Source organism: Chiroxiphia lanceolata, chromosome 12 (assembly GCF_009829145.1).
Source record: "Chiroxiphia lanceolata isolate bChiLan1 chromosome 12, bChiLan1.pri, whole genome shotgun sequence".
NCBI lineage: Eukaryota > Metazoa > Chordata > Aves > Passeriformes > Pipridae > Chiroxiphia > Chiroxiphia lanceolata.
The window spans coordinates 14,067,222-14,090,121 of NC_045648.1; the positions used below are offsets into that span (position 1 = coordinate 14,067,222).

The window sequence follows — 22,900 nt, forward strand, 5'->3', positions numbered from 1 at the left end:
ATTTTATGATCATTCTGGCCTGCATTAGATAACTTATTTTGTAGCAATTCTTTTTTTTCTTGTTCATACCATGTAATAGCAGCTGAGTAGCATTAACCTTATAATAAGCTTCACTCTTAAAGCTGCCACCTATTTGTGGAATGAATGCTATCTTGAGCAAAAATCTCCAGATAATATTTTCTTTTTCCTGTTTGTTTGTAGTGCTGGTAGGTGCTCTCTGATACCATTTTGATACCACATTTCATCTTCTGTCTTTAATATCTCCGAGGTAGAATCTGTTACACCATAAGGAGCCTGCAGATTTATCCAGTAATGGCTGTTCCTGTCCCTCTTGCATCCCAACAGCAGTCCCGGATGGAGGATCGCTTGGACAGACTGGATGATGCCATCCATGTTCTACGAAATCACGCTGTGGGGCCTTCAACGAGCCTGTCAGGTGGCCATGGAGATATTCACAGTTTATTGGGACCATCCCACAATGGGCCAATTGGGAGCCTGAACTCCAACTATGGAGCATCCAGCCTTGTAACAGCCAACAGACAAGCATCCATGGTAATGATGCTTTTAAACATATTTATGCAAAGCAGTTGCAGCTGACGCATTTTAAGTTATCGCAGAGCCTAGTGAGTTAAAACTGGGCTGTAAGACTAATATTTACCAGGAAGAAACCACTCGAGATTCGTGTGGAGGAAAAGATGGCAGACAGCTTGCACCTGCTATGGGTTTCCAATTAGACTGTTGGGGTGGGGGTGGACAGAAATGAGGGAGAGGAAAAAGATGGGAAAACTTAGACTTTGGCCTGGTCAGTGGCCCATAAAATCCTGCTGTGACCATATGCAGAAAGCTGAAACTTTCTGCTGAGAGCGTTTCAGCTTATACATGCATTTTTTCCAGATGTGTAATAATTGGCAGAACCGTTTTCTCCTTGAAATGGTGAATAGGGAGATTGAATGGGAAAAGCAGTCAAGAAGGACTGAATTTCAAGTGTTCTGGTCTGGAAAAGCTGTTTATTGTAAATTGGAACTAGTCTTCAATAGCAGATGCTGGCGGAGGACTGGGAGGAAGCTGTTGGAATGTGGAACCATAGTGTGCGCAGGCTCAAAATTTAAACTTTTTTTTATAAATGAAAAGGAGTTTGAGCACAGCTGTAGTGTAAGTAACAATGGAAAGGAAACAACTTTTAGATTAATCCCCAAGAAGAGTGAAATAATTCAATCCATCTCTTTTAGTTTCTTTAAAAATGTGAACTGTTCTGAAAAAATGCAGTTGAGCTTTTTATAGATCAGAAATATGCTAAAAGCATTACACAGTAAACGAATCTATTTGTAGCATTGCTCACTTCCCTTTTTCTTCCTTTTCATTCCTCCACTCTCAAAAATGCTTAAAGGAAAAAGAGCTTTTAAAAACATGCTTGTTTTAGTGGTGCCATGTGTTTGCATGTTTACAGCGTAATTTTAAAGACCAGTTACATGCTGTGAAATTTTCTGTTATAAAACAGATTCACAGCTGGGTACTGTGTGATCAAGGCAAAATTTCACCTATCATCAAAATAATTAGGTACCCCAATTGCTGAAGGGTTTGTATTCTATAAAACAGAATTAGTTCCAGGCTCTCCCATTCGCACGTCACACATCCATTTATATTAATTTCAGGACCACTGCAGTAAACATCAAAAAGAACCGGGGACTTTCTATAAGCTGTGTGTGTTTGGGGGCTGTGGGGAGGGGGGACTTTCCAAATGCACATCCAACTTTAGGTTTCTATACAAGTTCACAGTTGCTTTTAGCAATGAAGGAAGTGATACATAGGTAGTGTAGAATTTTTTCTTAATACCGACTGAGATTTAATATTTAAAGAATGTTGTTTAAATTCTACCATCTTCTGGGATAGACTGAAATTTAGTCATACAAAAGAAAGCTTTTTTCCCCCTGATCTTGATGCTGTGGGGTAAAGCGAGTGACTGAAACTGCGGTGACAAACTTGTTCCCTGACTTGAGGAACCTTCCTATACTGCTCAGCCAGACACAGTCAAATGCAGATAGGGCCAAAATGTATATAAAAATCTCAGTTACTCTTTTAACTAAGCTGTGATAAATATTTTATCAACTCAGTTTATATTAAAATAGTTGAAAGCGGAAAACGACTCTCCAGAGTGGACCAAGGTTCCTTGATTTTCTCAAGTTTAATGTGGTTGTGTGACTCAAATGTAATATAGACTTGATTTATCATCTAATGATTTGACTGGCAGATGTTTGTTGTCTGTTAGAAATAAACTTAGATTAGTCCAAATCAAAAAAATACTTGATTGTACATTTCATCCTCACTGGGTGAAACAAGCTTCCAGATCAGTTTTGGCTTGAAAAGTGAGTCAGCTGAAGAATTTCTTGGATTAACCTTAATTTTGTTACATCAGAATAATTGGCTCCAACAGAAGGCATCCTGTTGTGGCCTTGCCCAGTCCCCAAAGAGTGCCCTTTGACATCATTTGCAATTGCAGGAACTCAGCATGACTTAGGATGGAGTCCTGAGATCCGTCCAGAGCAGAGGTTGGCACATCTGGCTGCAGAGCAGACCAAGTGGGTTATTAGTGCTGACTGCACTGCAGCAATGCCCCCCAAGTATGAGGGGGAATTCTTCTGCAATAACCAATTAATTTCAAACTATCCACTCTTAGGTTGGGGTATTTTTAAATAGTAACTATGGAAGAGCAGAGAACTTGACACACAAATAACTGAACTATAAGATCTAGACTTCATCCAGGATTTAAATACTACTTTACTTTAGATGACCTCCAGTAAATTTTAGGAAAATAATTAGTATTGGGCTAACATAGTGAGAAATGTCAACATTGATAAGGGTGATTACCTATGATTACCTATTTTTGATGTTTTGTTTGACATAGGGTCAAGAAATGTTCATTGGAATTCAGCACTAAATGAAACTTCCTTGTTGAGGGAGTGTGGGATCTTTACACAAAACATTTTTGCTCTTTAAAAAAAAAAAGGAAAAAAATAAATTTAATTTCCCTTGAAGATGATGATCTTGGCAGAAGGAGCTAGGAAATGAGTAATTTAACTCCTTTTTATGTAATTAGTGTAACCAGGCATGGTTTTATTTTAACATTTGCTTAATTTTTGAGCCAGATTTATTTTACAACTCTAGTTGACTTCATTTCCTGCTTGCTCTGAATGGTCTTGTTTTCTTTTTAGCTGGGCTGGCCATTAGACTTATTCAAATAGATTTTTAATATCTCAAACTCATCAAATATTTGCTAACTGGCCTTTGAAGTTGATTTGTATTTTATTTCATGTATTATTGAAAAGTTAAGAAGTAATACTTTTTGTTCTTATTCAAGCTGCTTTTTATTTGTCATTGTAATACAATGGAAAAAGAACAGCCTGAACTGATTAAAAATAAATAAATAAAAGGCCTGGAAATTTAGTTAAGGATGAAACTCAATCCGTAAGTCACAGGGTTTTTTCAGGTATAATAGGAATCTAAGAAGACTGGTGATCTCCCTCTTTGTGCCCTGTGCCTGCTGTCCGAGAAGCATGAAAGGGCACTTTAAGCAGCTTTGCCAACACCAACCTCTGCTCTTGCTCAAACCCTTCCAGGCTTGGTATTTCCCTACAGAGATTATGCTCCCACTGAACAACTTTGAGTTGTCTGAAGTGTAAAAATCTTGATTCCAAAGCCCTTTTCATTGTCTTAATTAGGCACCCCTTAGTTAAAATGGTGTTAATGACCACAGCCAAATCGACCAGCTAGTATGGCTTGAAAGGTGCACGTTTTAAAGACCCAGAGCAAGGCTGGTATTTTTATTTTCCAGTTCTCAAAAGCTTTCATTGCCAGGTGCTCAAAATGAGTAATCAAACTGAAGTGTGAGCTGCAGAACCCATGTTAACAGGACAAAGGTTGTCCTCTCCCCACGTGTCACTCGGTTCTCCTACAGGCACTCGTGTGTCATCAGTGCCCATGATTTGTCTAATTTTTATTTAGTTGCCTAAAATACTTCACTGGTTTTCTGGTTTTGGATCTCAAATGTTACCACTTAAATCAACCGAAGTACATTCTACGCTCTTTTTTTTTTTTTTTTTTAAACTTGCAATTGTGAGCGGGGCTGCAGATTGTCCTATGTGCAAGTTTTTATTGAAATGGATAAAAATTAACACAGTTCCCCCGGTAAATTATAACTTACAGACTTGCATGCAGGGCTACTGTTGTACTGGGTTTACCGAGTTGTGGCTTCTTTGATTTGCTGTGAACCCCGAATGCTGGGTTGGCATTGTGTAGAGGGGACGTGCAGAGGGGAGTGATTTAAATAGGTTTGTAACAAAGGCGGTGTCTGTGCTGGTCGCTCCTCAGACTTGAACAGAGTATTTTGCCCGCACAACCGCGAGCTCTGTGGTGCAGCCCAGCCTTCCGCTTGTCTCCCATTTTGTGTGGCTGAGGAGCCTGCGGGGTTTGCTTGCGAGGGATCATGGAAACAAGGCTGGATTAGCGCATGGGAGAATGAATTAACTCGCAGTTTGTTTGCTTATGAAATGAACTCCCGGCGTTGCAGGGGCCGTGCGGGGCCCGGGGCCGCGGCGATGGGCGGGCGGGGCCGGCCGTGAGGGGACCGAGCGGGACCGGAGGGGCCCGGGGAGCGGGTCCTGCCCTGGAGCGGTGCCCCTGGGGCCGGACCTTGGCGCTGGGGAAGGGTTTGACTCAGAATTGCTTATAAATAACGGCGATAAAACATGTCGGGAGCTCGTTTGTTGCGAGGCCGCGGAGCTGAGGGGCTCAGACGCCTTTCAGAAGACTTAAAGGAAGCCCGAGGTTGCTCCATTGAAATGCAGATGGGGACAGCCCTTGTTCTGTGAGTGCGAGTCCGGGAGAAGGAAAGCAAACTAAATTTTCCGAACTCGATACTTATAAGATACTAAAGACCCAATTTGCTACCTCGAAGCAGTCACCGATCAGTTGTGCCTATAGAAAACAGCTGTTGGCCTCTGCGACTTTCAGCGAGTCTTTTGATTTGGGTTTTCTTGTTTGCCACTTTGGATTTTCTAGTGTATCATGGATCAGAGATAAAAATCATTGTTATGGTCAGTTTTGTAACATTTTATCTCTTAAGATTTCTGTATTAATCTTGTTAATTTGAATTGTATGTCTGTCTTGGTTTCAAAGGACTGGAACATGGACTTTCATTCAGTTGTTATTTCTAATCTATTTTCTGTCTTTGTCAGAATTGATTCGCTAATCTATCGCCTTTAGATTAGCTCTAGATTTAAAAGTTACCAGGGTTCTGGCAGCTGTTATGTTAGTACATAGCTTTAAGAAATTTTTGCCTTTTTTAAGAAGTAGACTTCAGAACAAACCTGGCCCTGAAGCGATTAATAGTCTGTAGCTTGAATAAAAGCACCCTCAAGTGTTAGGACTAAGCATGACCAGAAGAATAAAATAAAACACACAACCTGCAGGGCAGAATTAGGGGAAGACTCGTTTTTGAAAGTTCAGTGTGGAGAATGAGCTTGACATTCCCGTGTTAAAGAGTTTTGTCTTTCAGGCTGAAAGACCTGAGCTCTGCTCCTTCCTCCCAGCGAGTTCATGGCTCTTGCAGGAGCTGGGATAACTATCCAGAGTAGAACTTCTCACAAACAAAGCCTATTACACGCAAAGGAAGATAAAATATACTTGAAATAGCAACAGATATTCCACAGAATACAAGAGGAGATTTTCTGCAGAACAATAGATACAAATAGCAGCCCGGAATGACCTGATATTAGTTGTGGGTTGTCGGGGGGGTTCCCCCCTTTCCTTTTTTGTTCCTGTGCATTAGCTTACAGGAACAAGTGTATATTAAACAAAGGATAAACTTGCATAAGGGTATTTATCTCTCTCTGGGTAAAACCCATACTAAGACATGAAAGGTAAAAGCTGCATTAATTACTCAAGAGGGATTCAAAGCTCAGCAGTTTACTAGGATTGAAGGATTTATTGAAAAACAGTGGTTCTCATGTGTAACTCCAGGCAATAAACCTATTTAATTAAAGGCTTAATCTTCTAGTTGACATGTTTGCTACTGTTCCAATAAAAAGCTTCATCTGTAGCCAATTTTTGTAACTATACAAATAATAGTAGAATCCCTCATCTTTGTTCAGTTTTTTGACTGTTTAATTGTATTATATTGGTTATAGTATAAATATTTAAGGACTTTTGTGTCTTTAGGAATCAAAAGCTTTAAATAGTCTGTGTTCCAAATCATTTAACTTCATGCAGTGTGTCTTTACCTCTTTCTCAAACAAAAAATATTTTTTTTAATAGAAGTTGATAACAGTATTCTGTATTGAGCAGCAGTTTTTTAACAAATTGCCTCTTCAAGTTAGGTATGCACACTCATGGCTGTCTTACATAAGTACCATTAATTCAAGTTATGCAAAATTCGAATTTTTCAAGACTCTTCATCTCAATGCTTGCTGCTCAAATTTATTATGAAGGAGCAGATTAGGAAATAGGTGGTAAGAGCAGATAGATGCCTGGATTATTTTTGTATGATATGATTCTGTAATGGGACTAAACTAAATGTATTTAGCTGAGAAAGTAGGAAAATGAGAGAGAATTATTGAAGTGAATAAAATAATGTTTTTATATTAGATCCAGTACTTTCTTAATCCTGTTTCAGCAAACAAGAAGTGATGCTATTTATGTTTAATGAGTGTACATGTGTCTTTATCTGTATCCGTGAGTGTAGGGCAGCATATGCACCTTTCACACTGGGTGAAGACTATTATTCCCCATACTTTTCTTTTAAGGATCAAAATATAAGTACTTGCAAGCAGAAGTTAATCAGATCTTCAACCCCTCAGGTGTAAAGCAGGGAGGAAATTCCATAGTGTTCTGTGGGGAAATACTGAGAAAAATTTTGGCCAAGTTGCTACTTTATTTCAAACAGGTGCTGGTCACTGCTTGGGACACAGCTCAGTCCAGCAAGGGGTAAGAGGTGGTTTAGTGTAACAGCATCTTTCAACCAAGCGTTTCCTTCGCTGAGTGAGGGCTTTAACTCAGGTCTCTGATCCAGCAAACACTTGAAGTGTTTTAAACTTCTATTTTTGGATTGTTTCTTTGAATCACGTCTTTAATAGAAACCTTTGCTTTGCCTTACTTTAGGTTGGGACTCACCGGGAAGAAGGTGTCAGCCTCAACAGCAACCACTCAGTTCTTCCCAGTACAGTTTCTGCTCAGAGCACAGAACTAAATCATAAAACACAAGACAGCTACAGAGGTAACTTTCCAGTCCTAAATGCTGAATGGGGTCTGCAGCAATCTAGAGCCAGGGAGGCTGTAGATCGTGGTAAAATGGCAACAGTGCAGGGGATAGGGACATAGATAATGTTGGAAAATAGAAATTAATTATAAATCCTATATACCACCACTGTTAGGGATTCCTGCAACAATTTTGTGGGCATCCCTGTCTAAGGCTTGTCCCAGTACAGTTCCAAGAGAGAACTGCATGACAACCACATTCTTCCAGCTTAAGGAGCCACGATCCACGTGCAGAGCTGTGGCCATGTCCGGATCATCCAGGAGGGTTGTGGAGTGAGCTGAGACCGGAGCTCAGTCCAGCCAGAAGGAAGTCATTCCACACCAGTGTTTATGGTTCCTTCCAGTTTTAGCCTAAACAAGTAAACTGCAGAAAACAGACATCAGCTTATTTATCAGTGTACCAGCACCACTGAGGGAGGGGTGTGTTACACATTCAGCCCAAGCCTCCATGGCAGTGCAGCTCTGCCCTTAACTGTGCAGCCCAGACGTGAGGTGCAAATTTCCTTACTTCACTAAAGATCCTTTTGTCTTAAACAGTGTTTTTTCTCAGATTAAGCTGTTACCAGTCAGACCTCTCTGTGAATTGCAGTCACTTTATAACCCATGACACGTGTCCAAGTGCAGCAGCGTTACCAGGATTTGTCGTGTCTGTTGCCAGAGCACAGTATTTCCTGTTGTGTTCCCAGGCTTCTGCTCAGCTCTGGCCTCTCATCCACATTATCTGCTTGAGGTTCTGTGAAATGTTCAGTGCTGTGACACTCACTCTGCTCTCTGGTTCTTGCAGCACTGTCGGGTGGCCTACAGAGCCAGTCTGTGGCTATAGGTCCAACAGAAATCAAGTCTGAACATAAGGAGAAGGATGAGAATATCCATGAACCGCCCTCATCGGATGACATGAAATCAGATGACGAGTCCTCCCAGAAGGATATCAAGGTCTCCTCCAGAGGCAGAACAAGGTGCATTGCTGACGTGACCCACAGAATTTGTGCTTTGTTAATGCTCTGTAGCCTGTTGTCCTTAGGTTTGATAAATTTATTACAAGGCTTTTGTGTAACCAGTGCATGTACCAACAGGCAGTGAAAGAGAGAAAAGGTATAGGATTTTCTGAGAAAATCACCTGAAAAGTATACATTCCTTTAGATCAGTGCCATGCCTGATGTCTGCCTGTACATTTAAGTAGTAACAAGTTCAGAGGGCCCTGCCCAGCACAGAGGATGGGGAATGTTAGAAATTTGTGATACTTTGTGCCTGGGCCGGGCCTTGGCTCTCAATGTAAGTTTGTAGCGATGGAGAGCTCCAGGCTGATAACCTGGAGCCTGGGGTGAACACCGTGGCTGAATATCCCTTTGAAACACTTTGTCCCCTCCCAAGCCACAGACAAAAAACCTGGAGCTGACACTGAGTAAAATGTTTCTGGATCTACCTGATAGGCCTGACACAACTGTTGCAATTTGAGATAACAGTGGACAATCAGAATTTTGCAAGCACAGGCAGCAGAGTCTGTATCATCACACATGTCTAATGTCATTTTAGTGTGTTTTAGTGGAGCAGAGGTTTTGCACAGTTCTTAGACTAAGTTAGACAGTCCTATATTAAAAAAAGGCTTTGCAACTTGATATCATTTGAGGCAGTTCAGGAATTCTAAATATAACTGTTTAGTTCTACACTGAGTAGTAGAAGGAAAAATAGTTCTAAAATTGGCCAGTAAGGTCTTAACAGAACTGAAACTTTTTAATAAGCACATGAAATTGAAAATCCCTTGAATGCCTTTTTTTTATAATGTATTGGAAAGTAGCAAAAATTATTTATTCTTCACCTGACAAGGTGGCTGAGTTACATCTTTAACTGTTTGACCAGCCATCAGTACCTGAGTGAAGTGGTAGTCTGAGTATGTCTTTTGCTTCAAGGAGCAGTGCATTGCCACAAGTTTTCCTAGAGATGTTTACCTGCTGTAGGCAATATTCTGTGGATATTCTTCAGGCAGAAGCCACTTAACATTTATTTTCAGGAACAGGTAGGAACACCAAGAATTACCTTGGAAAATTAAGGATTGATACCTAACACTTCCTTAGTTAAATATTCTTCAGTGGAATGGATTAGGTGGGAAGTTTAATTTCAGCAACTGAAAATTCTAAGCCAGCAGCAGGGTCACTTGTTTGGAATCCCAGTGGTATTTCAATATACTGTTATTTCTGCTTTCTTGCAGCAGTACTAACGAAGATGAGGATTTAAACCCAGAGCAGAAAATAGAAAGAGAAAAGGAGAGAAGGATGGCAAACAACGCCAGGGAGCGTTTGCGTGTCCGGGATATCAACGAGGCGTTCAAGGAGCTCGGCAGGATGTGTCAGCTCCACCTGAAGAGCGAGAAACCGCAGACGAAGCTGCTCATTCTCCACCAGGCTGTGGCCGTGATCCTCAGTCTAGAGCAGCAAGTGAGAGGTCAGTGCCCTGCTTGTGTGGTACCTTTGGTTATGGAGCAGTGCTGCTCCCTCGAAACCTGCACAAACAAATGCAGAGCTGTTAAAAGTATGTTTTCTGTTCTGTAACGACGCTGAAGGTCTTTAAGAAGAGCAAAGAATTACTTTCACAAAAAGAAAAAAAAAAGGGGGAAAGGAGTGAGTATGAAGTTTATACTTTGACCTTTCTTTCTCCTGCACAATTAGCCATCTCTTTACCTGGAGATGGTAAAGGTGATTACACTTTTCAAGGTAAATTGATTAATTAAAATATTGACACATCTGGCTTTAAATTGTAATCAGCACTTGTTTGGTGATATAAAGGCTTTAGCAAGAATAAGAGATCTATTTTTAAGATGAACCCCACATAATTGAAATGTTAAAATGGAATGACTTTACGTGTGTTTCCTTAGATTTTTCAATTAAATGTATACTGGGGATGGAGGAAACCAACTTCTGCTGTAATTGAATCAGAACTGGGTTTGCATGAATTTTCTTCCCCTGATTCCTTTAAATTTTTCCAGGAAAAAAACAACAGGCCTACTGGTAGGTCCAGAAGGAAGACTGCTTTGTGCCATTCACTCTTTTAAGGAGAGATGGTTCTTCTTCAACTGTTCCATTCTCGTGTCTCAGTGAAGCCACAGTTGACTTCTAATCTCCCTTTCAACTTTTGTCAAAGACATGTTGAAGTTCTGGGGCACCTTGGTCTAACTTGTGGTCAGCCCTGAGCTGGTCCTGCAGTTGAACTGGATGATGGTTGTAGGTCCCTTCCAGTGGAAATAATCTCGTCTGTTCTGTGTCTCTGGCACTTACCGAGGAGTGTCCTCATATTCTGCTGTTTGGGATTTGTGAACAACCATCTTCCTTAGTGTCCCACTGGTGTAAGTGACTGGAAAAGTCTGGCAGATGTGGATGATGTCAGTGACTGTGTTTGCTCAGTCTCTGTACCTTTGAATCACTGATGTCACTGAGTGATACCAACGTTTTATTTTGTGTACCTTGTTTTACTTCCATTTCCTCAGTTGTTGCTTGCATTTTGCACAAAAGATTCAAGCATTAGTTAAGAGTTTATTGAAAGTGACAAACTTTAGACAAGCTTACCTACTGTGCAGCAAGGATGAGATGCTGTGTTTTCAGGCAGAGCTTTACTGATCCAGTTTTTAATAAAGAAACACACAGTCTCCAGCCTGAGCTCTTGCAAGGCACAGAGAGCAACTCTGCTCTGCAGATGAGACACCAGCTGGGGCCGTTGTAAAACCCAGTTTTAGCATCTTTGAGACTTAGATCTTGGGAACTGTATTGGTCTGAAAATGCTTGCCATGGTCTAGAAGATAATGCTGAGTATGATGAGGAAGTCAGAATAACATTAATCATGTTTTTTTGATGTTTAAAAATCATCAAGTCCATCTCCCTGCTCTTACGAGTTCTGTAATCCACAAAAAGCTTCATGTGATAATTAATCACTTTTTCCTTGGTCAGAGATTGCTTCCAAACCTCTTTGTCTTTGGTAGAAATCTTTTTTCCAAATGTGCTAACAGCTAAATTGGACCCATTGTACAGGCAGTGTAAATTGAGAGCTCTTCCTTCCTCATGTCACCCTGGGTGCCTCCGAGCCGCCCCTGGCAGCTCACGGTGCCTGTCAGGACAGGGCCCGTGTTCCCCATTTATCCCGCCCGTCTTCCCTTGCACCTGTTCCTGAAGTGACTGACCAGAGCTTTGTGTGGCGCCCAGAGCAGCTTTCCCAGCGTGTTATATAATTGCATCAACGATTTCCTCTCCCTGCTGGTAATGAAGCTCCTCATTTTGTGATTGATGCTATTCAGAATCAACCATTTCGAACTGAAGCTCTCACTGCGGGCCAGCGTTTTTATCTCCATTTCCTAAATCACTGCAAATTAACTTCCTTTCAAAGTTTCCACATAATTAAATCTTCTTTAAAACTTCAAGGCAAGCCACAGTTAGACAAAGAAAACTGTGACTGAGAAAAGTTAGCAGGTTTTTTTTTTTCCCAGTAGACTCTTTAGGAGTGCTCATCCTTAAGGGAATGCAGTAGGAGGCTGTTGATAATGACTTTGGTGACAGCAGAATTATCAAGTCCGTCCAAAATAGTCTCTGTCAGATGAGATGGATTCTACCCCTTTTAAAATGCACAGGGGTCAGTAAACTGCAGTTCCAGAGGGGTGCTTGTTCAGGGCAGGAGAAGGGCTCTTGCTGTCTGTTCAGTTTTGGCAGTGTTCTTACAGTTATAATTGTATCTGCCATCTCCAACTGCAAAACAGGATTCACTGACAGCGAGAAAAATACCTCAAAATGTTGATTAAATTCAACAGTGGAATATATTACCCCTTTTTTGTGTGTCTGCTGGGCCAGTGAGATTTACATCTTCTGTATTTTGATTCATGAAAAGCCATTTTGAAGAACAGAAACAGTCGACTTTTATAAACCGTCATTATTTGAAAACGAGATCCAAATCTGCATCTATTGAAGCTTAAGTGGGGAAGTGAAAACATGCTGATGGAATACCTTGATAGCTGGTCCACAGCTGGTTATTATAAAGTACTGACTTTAATGTGAGAGGAAATACAGTTTGGAAAAAAATCAATCCTCCTGCTCTGTGTGACTATCATCACATTGTTTTGATTGAGCTGAGATGGGCACAAGGTGATCTCACAGGCCTGAGGGGATGGTGAGAACTGTCAGTTTAGGGCATTCTGCCTCCCCTGTTCTAACAGCTGGGTAATACTTCTGGGGAGGAAAGGAGCAGCAACATTACTAAAGCTGTGTGATGTCAGTGAGCTTGATGTGACCTCAGCGTACCAACAAAATGCCAAAATCTCCATTTTATTACATCGTAAATTACAGACAGTTCCCATTTTGCGCTTCAATGACTTATGTGATAAAGGAGGCACCTTTTCAAAGTTTCTCAAGGTGTATGTAGTCAGCCAGTAAAGTTTGAGTTTGTTTTTTTGTTTGTTTGGGTTTTTTAAGCACCAGTTGAGGAGACGTCTGGTAGAACTCTCAGCAGTGCTGGTCTGCAGCTTTAGACACCTGCATGCGTGCACAGGGATGTCAGCTCAGGAGGGGAAGCTGCAGAGCTGGTTTTACTCCAGCAGATCACGTCTGGATATTCCCCTTGCTGGCAGTGGATGGGATGTTACAAATGATGTTTTCTGTTGCAGAACGAAACCTAAACCCTAAAGCAGCCTGCCTTAAGAGAAGGGAAGAAGAAAAAGTTTCTGCCGTATCGGCAGAGCCGCCAACACCACACCCAGGAAACCACCCTGGCCTGAGTGAAACTACCAACCCTATGGGTCATATGTGAACACCAGCCAGGTATGTCTCCTTGGGGAAAAGCTCTTCTTGTATTGGCTGCAGTCTGGGAGGTACCTGGGTATGTTGGGTTTTAGTCACTGAGCTGCCAGAGGCACCAAACTTCTTTGTGCTGCTGAAGTCTTTTCATAGCTGAGCATAAGCAAAAGCGTCCAGATTTGTTTAGTTCTATAATAAACCCCCAAGAAATTGTCGTCAAAGTCTCTGTCTTTCCATGTGTTGTTGCCAATGGCTACATCTCTTGGCTCAGGTGGCCTTCCTGGCATGACATCAGAGGAGCTGTGAACAGCTTGCTAGATAAGCCAAGCATAATAGAGATGAATTATACATCTTTAAATGGTCTAAATATCACATTAGTTCATTTAAAAATCCACCTATTGTTTCCCAGTGCTGATACAGACAGTTTGAGAGACTCCTCATCCCAGAGAGATTTGCTGTCTGGCTCAAGGCCAGTCGTTGTAACTCCTCTCATTTGCCCAGCAGAGATTGTGAACTGTCTTAAGTCACAATCTGTGTTAGTAAAGATAGTGAAGATTTGAAGTGATGTTTTCAGCTTTGCAAGGTAGATCAGTGTTTCCAAGAGCCCCATGTGGCCCAGTATGTAACAGCTCATTTAAACCTGCTGATGGGAGGCCCTACAGGAATATTAGTCTTTTGGGCTTTACTGTGGCTTGTTGGTTGGGTTTCTAAATAGTTGGGAAAAACTTGATTTTAAAAAGAAAAAATTCTGAATCTTTCAGTAGAGCTGTTGCCACTTTGAAAAAAAAATTGGGTTCAGTGCCCTTATTTTAATCTGTAGTTTAACTAAATTTTATGTTTCAAGAGGGTTTTTGTTGTTGTGTCTATAGACTGGTTTGCTTCTACTTTACCTTAAGGTAAAGGTGTCTTGCCAGGATATATCCCATGGAAGTTTAGTATTCCCTGATGTTCTTAGAAAGCAGCAAAATGGCTTTGAAACCAGGTCTTATTTGAGGCAGTACTTTTTCCTCATCCCTTATGGGCAGCTTTTTTCTTCATAAACAAAGTGGGTTTTCTTTTTAGCAAAGTAAATTTGAATTTCTTTGAATTTCTTTAAGTTTTAATGCTTTGAATTTCCTTAATTTGTTTAATTTCATGCCAGAGCAATAGACAACTTCTGAATTGTCAGATAACTCTTGATTTACAGCAGACCCACACTCTGTTCTTGCCATATAAATACAAAGAACCACTTTCAAAAGTTTGATGTCTTTATTTTTTTTGGTAGCAGTAACCTTGTTAGATGACTGGAGTGTGACACTGGCAGGGAGAGGCTGCACAGGTACATGGCAATGTCCCTTCAGCAGGAGTGAGGGAAGGAGGTACTGTCTCCTCAGACCTTCAGTTTGTGTTTGACTTTGCTCTCTAAGCCAAGAAGATGTGCAGATTACTCTTCCTCCCATATCCAGAGAGGCCAAACAGAAGGTTCTGGGGAGTAATTGTTCAATATATAATATTCAGTATGGATATCTCTGGGAAGAAGGATTTCAAGGCCTCTCAGTGTGATTTTCTTTTGCACTTAACAGACTGAAAATGACACCAGATCCAGTTGAAATAATTTCTCCAATGTCAACAGGAAGCTTTTTAGTGGTTCTTTTCCTCATACCCTTTTCTTCTCCCAAATTTCCTTCTAGAATTCCAGAATTATTGGTAGGATACACAGAAGGTGACCTTTCTTCACAAGGACACAGACAACTAACATTATATGAAGACACAAACATGACAGGAGAAAACACTTGAAGCAAGAAACCCAAATGCAATCTTATGATCAAAGCTACTGGTCAACACCTGCATCAGGATTGAAGATACAAGATCTTCAGACAGAATTTCAGCCCATGAGATACTCTGAACATATCATTCTGTTGCAAGCAGTGTGTCGCTTCTGCACAATCAGAGACTGTTGTGATCTCTCCACTCATTGTGGAAGTTGCCTTGTGCCTAAACTGAATTGACAAATGCATTGTAACTACAAATTTTATTTATTGTTATGGAACTGTAAAGGTCTACATATAAAGGGAAAAGTTAACATGTTAAAGGCTGATAAAACTTCAGCTGAATGCCAGCATTTACTAAAGCTGTTCACATTCAGAGAACAAAGCAGTGACAACCGTCGACCCGTAGCATTCCCAGCATACCTATTAGTGTCTTAAAAAAGGAAGGGAAAAGTCTTTTGTTGTCCTTTCCTCTCCTTTTGCCATATGACTAGTGTTTTCCATGCAATAGGAAACTATTCCTTGGTATAGCTTTTTTTATGTTATTTTTGATCTCTGGTAATCTGAACAGTTATGGTCATAGTTCCCCTTCCATACTGAGCTCTGTGCCTCAAGCCCCTCAGAGGCTTCATGAAGGCTGCAGGCAGGAGCAATACTGTGACCATAACATTTCTTGGATTTAAAAAGTGATTTTTATTTTCCCTCAGACTTTCCTCAAACATTTTTTTTTTTTCTAATTATAAACAAAACCTTTTTAGGCTTCTAGGCTTCATAGTAAAGCTTGTAACGTGAAGTGTAAATTGGGTGGGGAGAATCTACTTTGTTAGAGTTGCTTTGTTTTCCGAGCAGTAAGTACTACATATAGTACATGTAAAGTGTTAGCTGTATGTAAGCACAAAATGCATTAAAATACAAAGGAGATTTTTTTCAGGCTGTAACTTTGGTGAATATAAAATCCTGAGTTCACCATGGCAGGTAGTGTGATGATATAACCACCAGCAGGGTGGGCTAATTACGTAATGGAATCTGAGAGCAATGGTCACCAGTTTTTCCTTCCTGTGCACATTAATGATCATGTCACCTTGTATGGCTTGTCAGTGGAGAAAAACCAGTGTGAATCAAATGCAAACAAATGCCCCCAAATGTCCCAAGCCATATTAGCATTAAAACCTTTAAATGTTTCTCCACCAGAACAGTGTCCGTAAGTATTCCTTTGTCACAGATGTGCTGAAATGGTTAAAATCCCTTTGAACTTCCATGGAAACTGTCTTCCACTGCAATGACCATGGGAGGAAATTTCCTAAGCCAAGGTTGTCTGAGCTATTGTTTATATAGTGCATCTTTCATCACTGGCAATTGGTTCACACACAAAACAGGAACAAAACTATAATTTTTATGAAGTCATTTAATTTGAAAGAACAAAAGATGGATCGATAAAATAAACTAATGAATTTAAGCTCATGTTTTGGATGGTTCCTAACAAAACAGTTTGTGGAATTAGTGGACTCATTTCTATTACTTTAATTTGCATATATCATCCAATAACACCTGATTATATCTGTGGCCTTGTTCTTCATTTCAGTGTTTATCAGCTAAACGGAATTTGTTGCTTATGACGTGTGAAAGTGATCACGTGCCACTGCCTGGCCTTTTTCCTTCTAAGCTTGTTGTCTTTTTGGCTATATTAGACTTTGCAGTATGCCCAGAAGCTTTCCTTCATAAAATAGAAAGAAAAAAACATTTGGCTTATTTTTCACTGTAGCTAGTCTTTTATACAATAATCTTGTAAGAAAATTTCTTGAATTCTAAATATTACTCTTTCTAGATTTTTGAAATCAAAAAAGTTTTCAGTAAAAAGTTTCTTACTTTATTTTACTATATTAGGTAGTAAAAATGTAGGGTTATTTACCATAACCTGTTCATTAATATCAGAAATTTACAATAGCATTGTAAGACCATAGTAGGGTTCTAGCATACCGTGTAGTACCTATGGAGTATTGTAAGAGCTAATTGTCCGAGATGAATTGCTTCTCATCTTGTTCTCCAGTTTCCATTGTTGGTTTATTGCAGATTTGTACCCTGTGTCAAATTTCAAGGTATTGCTGATAAACCTTTCCAACCAGCAGCAAGAAGTTCAAAAAATTTCTGTCAATGTAACAGAAAACACTATGTATATAACATTTATGTAGCAATAAATGTGCCATCTTTTTTTAACATGGTAAATCAGTGAGTTTTTTAAATTTCTCTCCTCATGGGCAATGTGTTGCTTGAAAAACACTGGAAAACTCTCTTCTGCCTGTATCTGAACACAGCCTGACATCCATTCCCAAGGAACTGAGCGTGTTGCAGGCACAAGAAGCTTGTTGCTCCTCCCTGGAAGCCAGTACAGAAATTCCCAGTGAGCTGAGGAGCAGCAGTGCCTGAGCTGTGTTTGCTGCTGTGCAGGGCAGGAAGGGGATTGCACAGGCAGACACAAACTGGGAGCAGAAGCTGATTCCATAAGGCACGTCCTCTTCCTTCATTTTGTTCCTTCCCTTTGCCTGTCCTGAAGAAAGGGTGCTCATATCTGAGCCCCTCTGTGCAGTGAAGTTCAGTGCCAAGTTACCTTTATATAAGTTTTATGGAAAAATAGGGGGAAAAAGTCTGTAGTTCAAGCTTGAAATTACAGTATCTCTTTCTGAGTGCAAACAAAAGGAACTGGAAGTGCACAGTGCCCAAAGGCACACAGACAGTGGTGACACCTTCGTGCAGTTCCTGGTCCTCAGCTGTGTAAGCCAAAAACCTCAGGTAATGAGCAGACCGGGAAAGTTTGAGATTTTTCAACTCTTCTTTAAATAAATATCCAGGGAAAAGCACAGCAAAGACAAAAGCTGATACAGACACTATATATATATATACATATATATATATATGTATATATCTGTAAAGTGCTGATGTTTGACTGAACGTGATGTCAGTACAGCTGCTGGGCACAGCAGCGCTTCCAGCTCCCGATCCTGTCCTTTGTGACCTCAGAAACTCCGTGGATTACCCTGAGATTCAGTGGACATTGTACAGGATTTGCCAGCCTGCAGGTCAGACTCAGCCATGTCAGTCTGTCTTTCAGATGCCTTGAGCAGCAGCTGTGGGAGAGGTGCCCAGCACACATTCCCAGTTTAAACTTATTCCTGTAACAATTCTAAATCCAGCCTCTGAGCTCCCATCAGTACTCCTCTTCCCTTTTCTGAATGAGACCTAATATTTGTCACTCTTTTTCAGAGAGAGTAAAAATGGCAATTTCCCCTTCATCTTTTACCATATTCTGCTGTCCTGTTACCATTTACTTTCTGATCATAAGTCTTTCACCTTTTTTTTTTTTTAATGTTTCCTTTTTTTTTATTTGCTCTTTTTTGTGTGTGTGGAAGAGATGCACATTGGGATACCTTTGTTAAATGCAATTCTTCTGGAATTAGCATTTGGAATATTGTAGGAAAGCTCTCCTGTAAATCTAAAGCATTGGTAAAGTCTTAAAATAGACTTTATCTTTTTTCTCCAGCTACTGAGTAGTTGATGTTAAAAAGAAGGTTTCAGATTCTTTATTAGTTAACATTTCACAAGAATTAATTAACATTTTCCCCACAGCATTTGGAAGTCATGGGAGACCAAAAATAAAATTGGAACTGTCTGCAAAAGACAACTGAGATAGTGAGTGGTGAACTTTGGTGGGAGTTTGTAACACCACTACCTTATGTTCCCTAATACACCTCCCCTGGGCACAATAAAATGTCCTGTAAAAGGAAGAAATAATTTGTCCCAACTTTAAAGCCTGGCAGCATGTCCAGAGTGGGGCTGGGGAAGGCCCACCAGGAATGAATGAGCAAACTGGCCCTTTCCTGTGCAGGCAGAGAGCTGAGGGCCAAACCGTGCTCCCCCAGTCCCAGCACACCACAGCCTGGGAGGGCATGGAGGGCTGCAGCCCTGGGGAAAGGCAGCCCCCAGCTCCTGCCTTCCTGCTGCTCACCTGCCCCCAGAGAAAGGCCTCCCAGGCTGTGGTGGGAATAGGAGACTGCTCCAACCCTTTTTCTCTTCCCTTCAGGTCCCTGCTGCCAAAGAGCAGGTAAGTCAGGTGCCATTTAGGGGGTGTGTTGTACTGTTAAACCTGCATTTGTTTTACTGAAGTTAATCCCTCTGTCAACCTGGACGCCTTGGCAAAACAGGGAGAGTTTATTTCCTGGGGAAGATACAAATCCACTGTCCCACTGATACCTCAAGCACTGTGGGTACACGTTCCGAGGGACTTCAGCTGCTGATTGGAGTCACCTCGGATTGTTTGTGTGAGTCATAAACTGCCCACACCAGGCTCTGGAACTGCAACTCTGGGCTGTAAACAGAGTCCCTTTCAATTCCCTCCTAATCCTGACTTCTCAAATGTTTTGCTGCAATTGAAAACATCTATTAAATGGAACCTGATTTAAAAAAAAAAATCTTATAAAAATTATACTGAGATAAAAATCATTCTCAAAATGTTGATCAAAAGTGATCCTGGAGGGCAGACCTGTTAGAAAGTCAGAGGCCGGGCTAAATACTTGGATTTCTGGCTATTGCAGGTAAACTAGAGACAGAGGAATGCCAAGGCTCTTTCATTTTCAAGAAAGATGTGCTGTATTTGTGGGCTTAATATTTCCTGCATCAGTCTCAGTTGCTCAGACCAGAATTGAACCTCAATAACGAATCTACATCTCAAATACTGAGTTGCCACTCCATGGAGGAGAAATCTCCTGTGTGTAAATATGAAATGATAAGGTAGGGGAAGTTTTTGGATCACGTTTTGAATGTTCAGTTCACACCTGCAAAAGCCAAAGAGAGTATCACAACATTTGTTTTAAAGGTGACAGGGAAAGTAAGTCTTGCAGATACTCTTCACGTTCTGATTGTACAGCACAGAGCAGCAGAGAGCTCACATCTGAACTCATTTTCTGTGTGCTACAGACACAAATGCTAATGCATCTGATTATAAATATAACAGCTAAAGTTCATTAATCCCTAACACTACCTGACTAATTAAGATAAATGCACGCAATATTGGTTTTAAGTCGATGGACTCTGCTTCCAGTTTACCCTTTTAAATGGGTAACATTTAATTAAATGTACATTTAATTTGTTTGTGTGTCTAATTAATAGCTGAAAGTGTAATTAAACATAAAGCTTTTTAAATGCTTATTCCTTTCCCAGCACACAAGAACAGTAAATGTGAGCATCATAAAATGCAAGTACAACAGGAGGGCAAGAATACTAAAAATGAAATGAAAAAGAAAAAAGGTACCAGCCTCCAGAATATGAAGGTAGTAACCCACCATAAATTAGTGCCTGTCATTATCTGTAGCCAGCTGTTCGTCATTATCCTGTTATACAGAAGTAGAACAAATGTGTCAATAAAGCTCTCATTATAAAGTGTTTGGGATATAAATGCAAATTCTGCATTTACAGGAGCATCAGGGAAAAGAGCGTGAGTGAAACCAGAAGTGACACATGTCAAGCTTTGCTGTTTTCCCGGTGTGGCTGTTTGGCCTGTCCGGGGTAACTGATGAAAAATGACCACAGCCACACACTGGTTAATTCCCATGTTTCCCTGGTGACTTTTCAGCTGGAAGGCCATGTAAACTGAGTTGTCTGTGCCTGCTTCCACAGGTCTTCCTGGACTTCCTTCCTCCCTTGGCCCTTCCCTGTCCCACCCCACCCCTAGTTTCTGTTGCACGAGACACAGTCTCCCCTCTGGATCAGTTGTAAGCAAGCTTAAAACTTTTAATTCCCAGGTACATGCCTCTGCTAATTAACTGATGGAATCCTTAGCATGGTGCAGGTTTGCTGCTCCAGCATGGAGAGCAGTGGTGAGATTCAACAATGCCAGGTCCCTTCCAGCATGACAGGTGAGTCAGAGACACCTCTGCCTCTCTCACAGGCTGAGACAGACAGGGGTGTCCAGCCAGGACAAGAGAGAGCTCCAGGGAGACCTTCCAGCACCTTCCAGTACCTAAAGGGGCTCCAGGAGAGCTGGAGAGGGACTTTTTCAAGGGCATGTGGTGACAAGACAAAGGGTAACAGGTTTAGACCGACAGAGGGCAGGTTTAGATATTAGGAAAACATTCTGTATTGTGAGGGTGGGGAGGCCCTGGCACAGGTTGCCCAGAGAAGCTGTGGCTGCCCCATCCCTGGAAGTGTTCAAGGACAAGTTGGATGGGGCTTGGAGCAACCTGGTCTAATGGAAGGTGTCCCTGCCCATGGTGGGGGTTTGGAAGGAGATGATCTTTAAGGCCCTTGCAACCCAAACCATTCCATGATTCTCTGATTGACAATAATCTGTTCATTGGGGAAAAAACCCGTAATTTGTCCCACATTTGCTTTTAATTTATTTCACATTATTTAGTAATATTTTAAGCTCCATATGGATTGAGAAGGACATCTGAAGGAATTTTCATCTTAGATCTGAACTGCTACATTATAACCATATAATTCTTCTCTTCTGCACATCGCTGGAGTAATTTCCCCCCCCCCCCCCAGCCTGTTAAAATTCCCTCTGCCCAAGGGCCCTTGATCCCACAAAGCCATATGCACAGTTTATGCACAGGACAGCCCTTCTCACTTCAGTGGGCACTTCATACTGAGTTTGTATTATTTCTTCACAGGTCAGGAGCCTGACGTTTGCAGATCTGAGTTTTCTGCAGTACCCAAGGTAGGAATCTGTGCAAGAGAAGATTCACTGCTTCTTTTTCATTAGAGAGCTGAAGACAAACTCACCACTATAGTCTTTCTCTGTAAGTGAAGCAAACCCAGTGTTTCAGAGCAGGGGCTGGGTGTGCGAACGTGAGTCTGTTGCATCTGTGACTTTACACAGTGATTTGGAGACATCTATTTTGTAACAATTGGGAAGAAACTGGGTGGGTGGTGTAGAAGAGGGGAACTGTGAAGACCAAATGTTTAGCTGTATTCAACTGTAAACAGAGTGATAGTCAGTAAACAGTCTCTCTGAAGAGAGTAATTAATAGGCACATGTGAAGAGATGGAAAAGAAGATGTATCCTTCTTCAGCAGACATCAAAGGGCAGCCTGGACAGTGAGAAATTAAGCATTCCCTAAGGAGGCCACACAGCTGTATGTACATTCAGCTAGGAAATGAAATGCAGTGTAATGAGCTAAGAAAAGGAGGAGTGAGGGGGTGAAACAGGCACCGAAAGAGGAGTCCTAAAGTAACAAAGGAAGGAGCAAGATGCTCTGTGAGGTTGGGAGCAGGACTAGAGAAGCAGGGAGGTCTGAGCGGGTCAGCTCTTTCTGCAAAGGGGTCAGGTTGCAGAGAAGTTTTGCAGGATTAGAAAGAGTGATAAGACAGCACAGTAGGTAGCCTCAAAACAAGATAAGGAAACAGAGGAGGAGCCACTGAAATGACTGGTTCTGCATTGTGATTCTCCTGCCTCTTGCTCCATCTGAAAGCAGAGCCCTGTGGCAGTTGGCCAGTTTGACAGGGAAGGCGATAAAAATAAATTACATCCTCTGTTTCCAGTACAGACTGAGATGGTTCCAAAAGAATGGGGGAAGGGAACTTATTGCAGAGAGAAAAGGTGCAAGATCCAAAACTCATTGGCTGTTCTCTGTAACGTGGTATCACCACTGACTCCATAACTTACGTACTTGGCTCCATGTGGGGTTTGGGAACGTTCCACCTCTGGGACCAGCTGCTTTCACAAATGTTTCCTTGGAAGAGAAATACAGGTTCCAAATGAAGGAAATGCTCTTTTCTGTCTCAAAGAGCACACGTGAAGCTGAGAAGAACAAATCAGAGAAACTGAGGCCAAGCAGTTTGAGATTCCCAATGTCCTGGGTGGTCTTTGCTGTTAAATGCTATCTATCTAAATGTCATCTGTGGAGAATGTTCTCCTTCAAACCCTGTCTAAAACTTGGACAAGATAGATTTTCCCAATGAATTTGAGCAGAATACATACATGTTGTCAATGTGGGTTTGGCCTACTGTTGCAAATCAGGTTTTGTGCCCCCAATTTAAATAAAGTCAAAGGAAATAGGTCTTTTTCAAGTTTCTTGGCCCAAGTGG

The 22,900-nt window shown here is 41.2% G+C and overlaps 1 protein-coding gene across 16 annotated transcripts in view; it reads left to right on the forward strand.

The window, feature by feature from the left end:
• TCF12 (transcription factor 12) overlaps positions 1-17,035 on the forward strand; it is a 163,432-nt gene extending 146,397 nt beyond the window's left edge. For 10 of the 16 annotated variants that reach the window (XM_032700721.1, XM_032700729.1, XM_032700722.1 and 7 more), the window contains 6 exons: positions 346-552; positions 7,153-7,267; positions 8,093-8,264; positions 9,515-9,747; positions 12,944-13,097; positions 14,744-15,377. In XM_032700721.1, coding sequence (XP_032556612.1) covers positions 346-552; positions 7,153-7,267; positions 8,093-8,264; positions 9,515-9,747; positions 12,944-13,086 — 870 coding nt within the window. In that variant the 3' untranslated portion in view covers positions 13,087-13,097; positions 14,744-15,377. Of the gene's footprint in view, positions 1-345; positions 553-7,152; positions 7,268-8,092; positions 8,265-9,514; positions 9,748-12,943; positions 13,098-14,743 lie in introns of all 16 variants that reach the window. The other 6 variants (XM_032700728.1, XM_032700731.1, XM_032700736.1 and 3 more) reach the window with 3 other exon arrangements.
• The last annotated feature ends 5,865 nt before the right edge of the window (positions 17,036-22,900 follow it).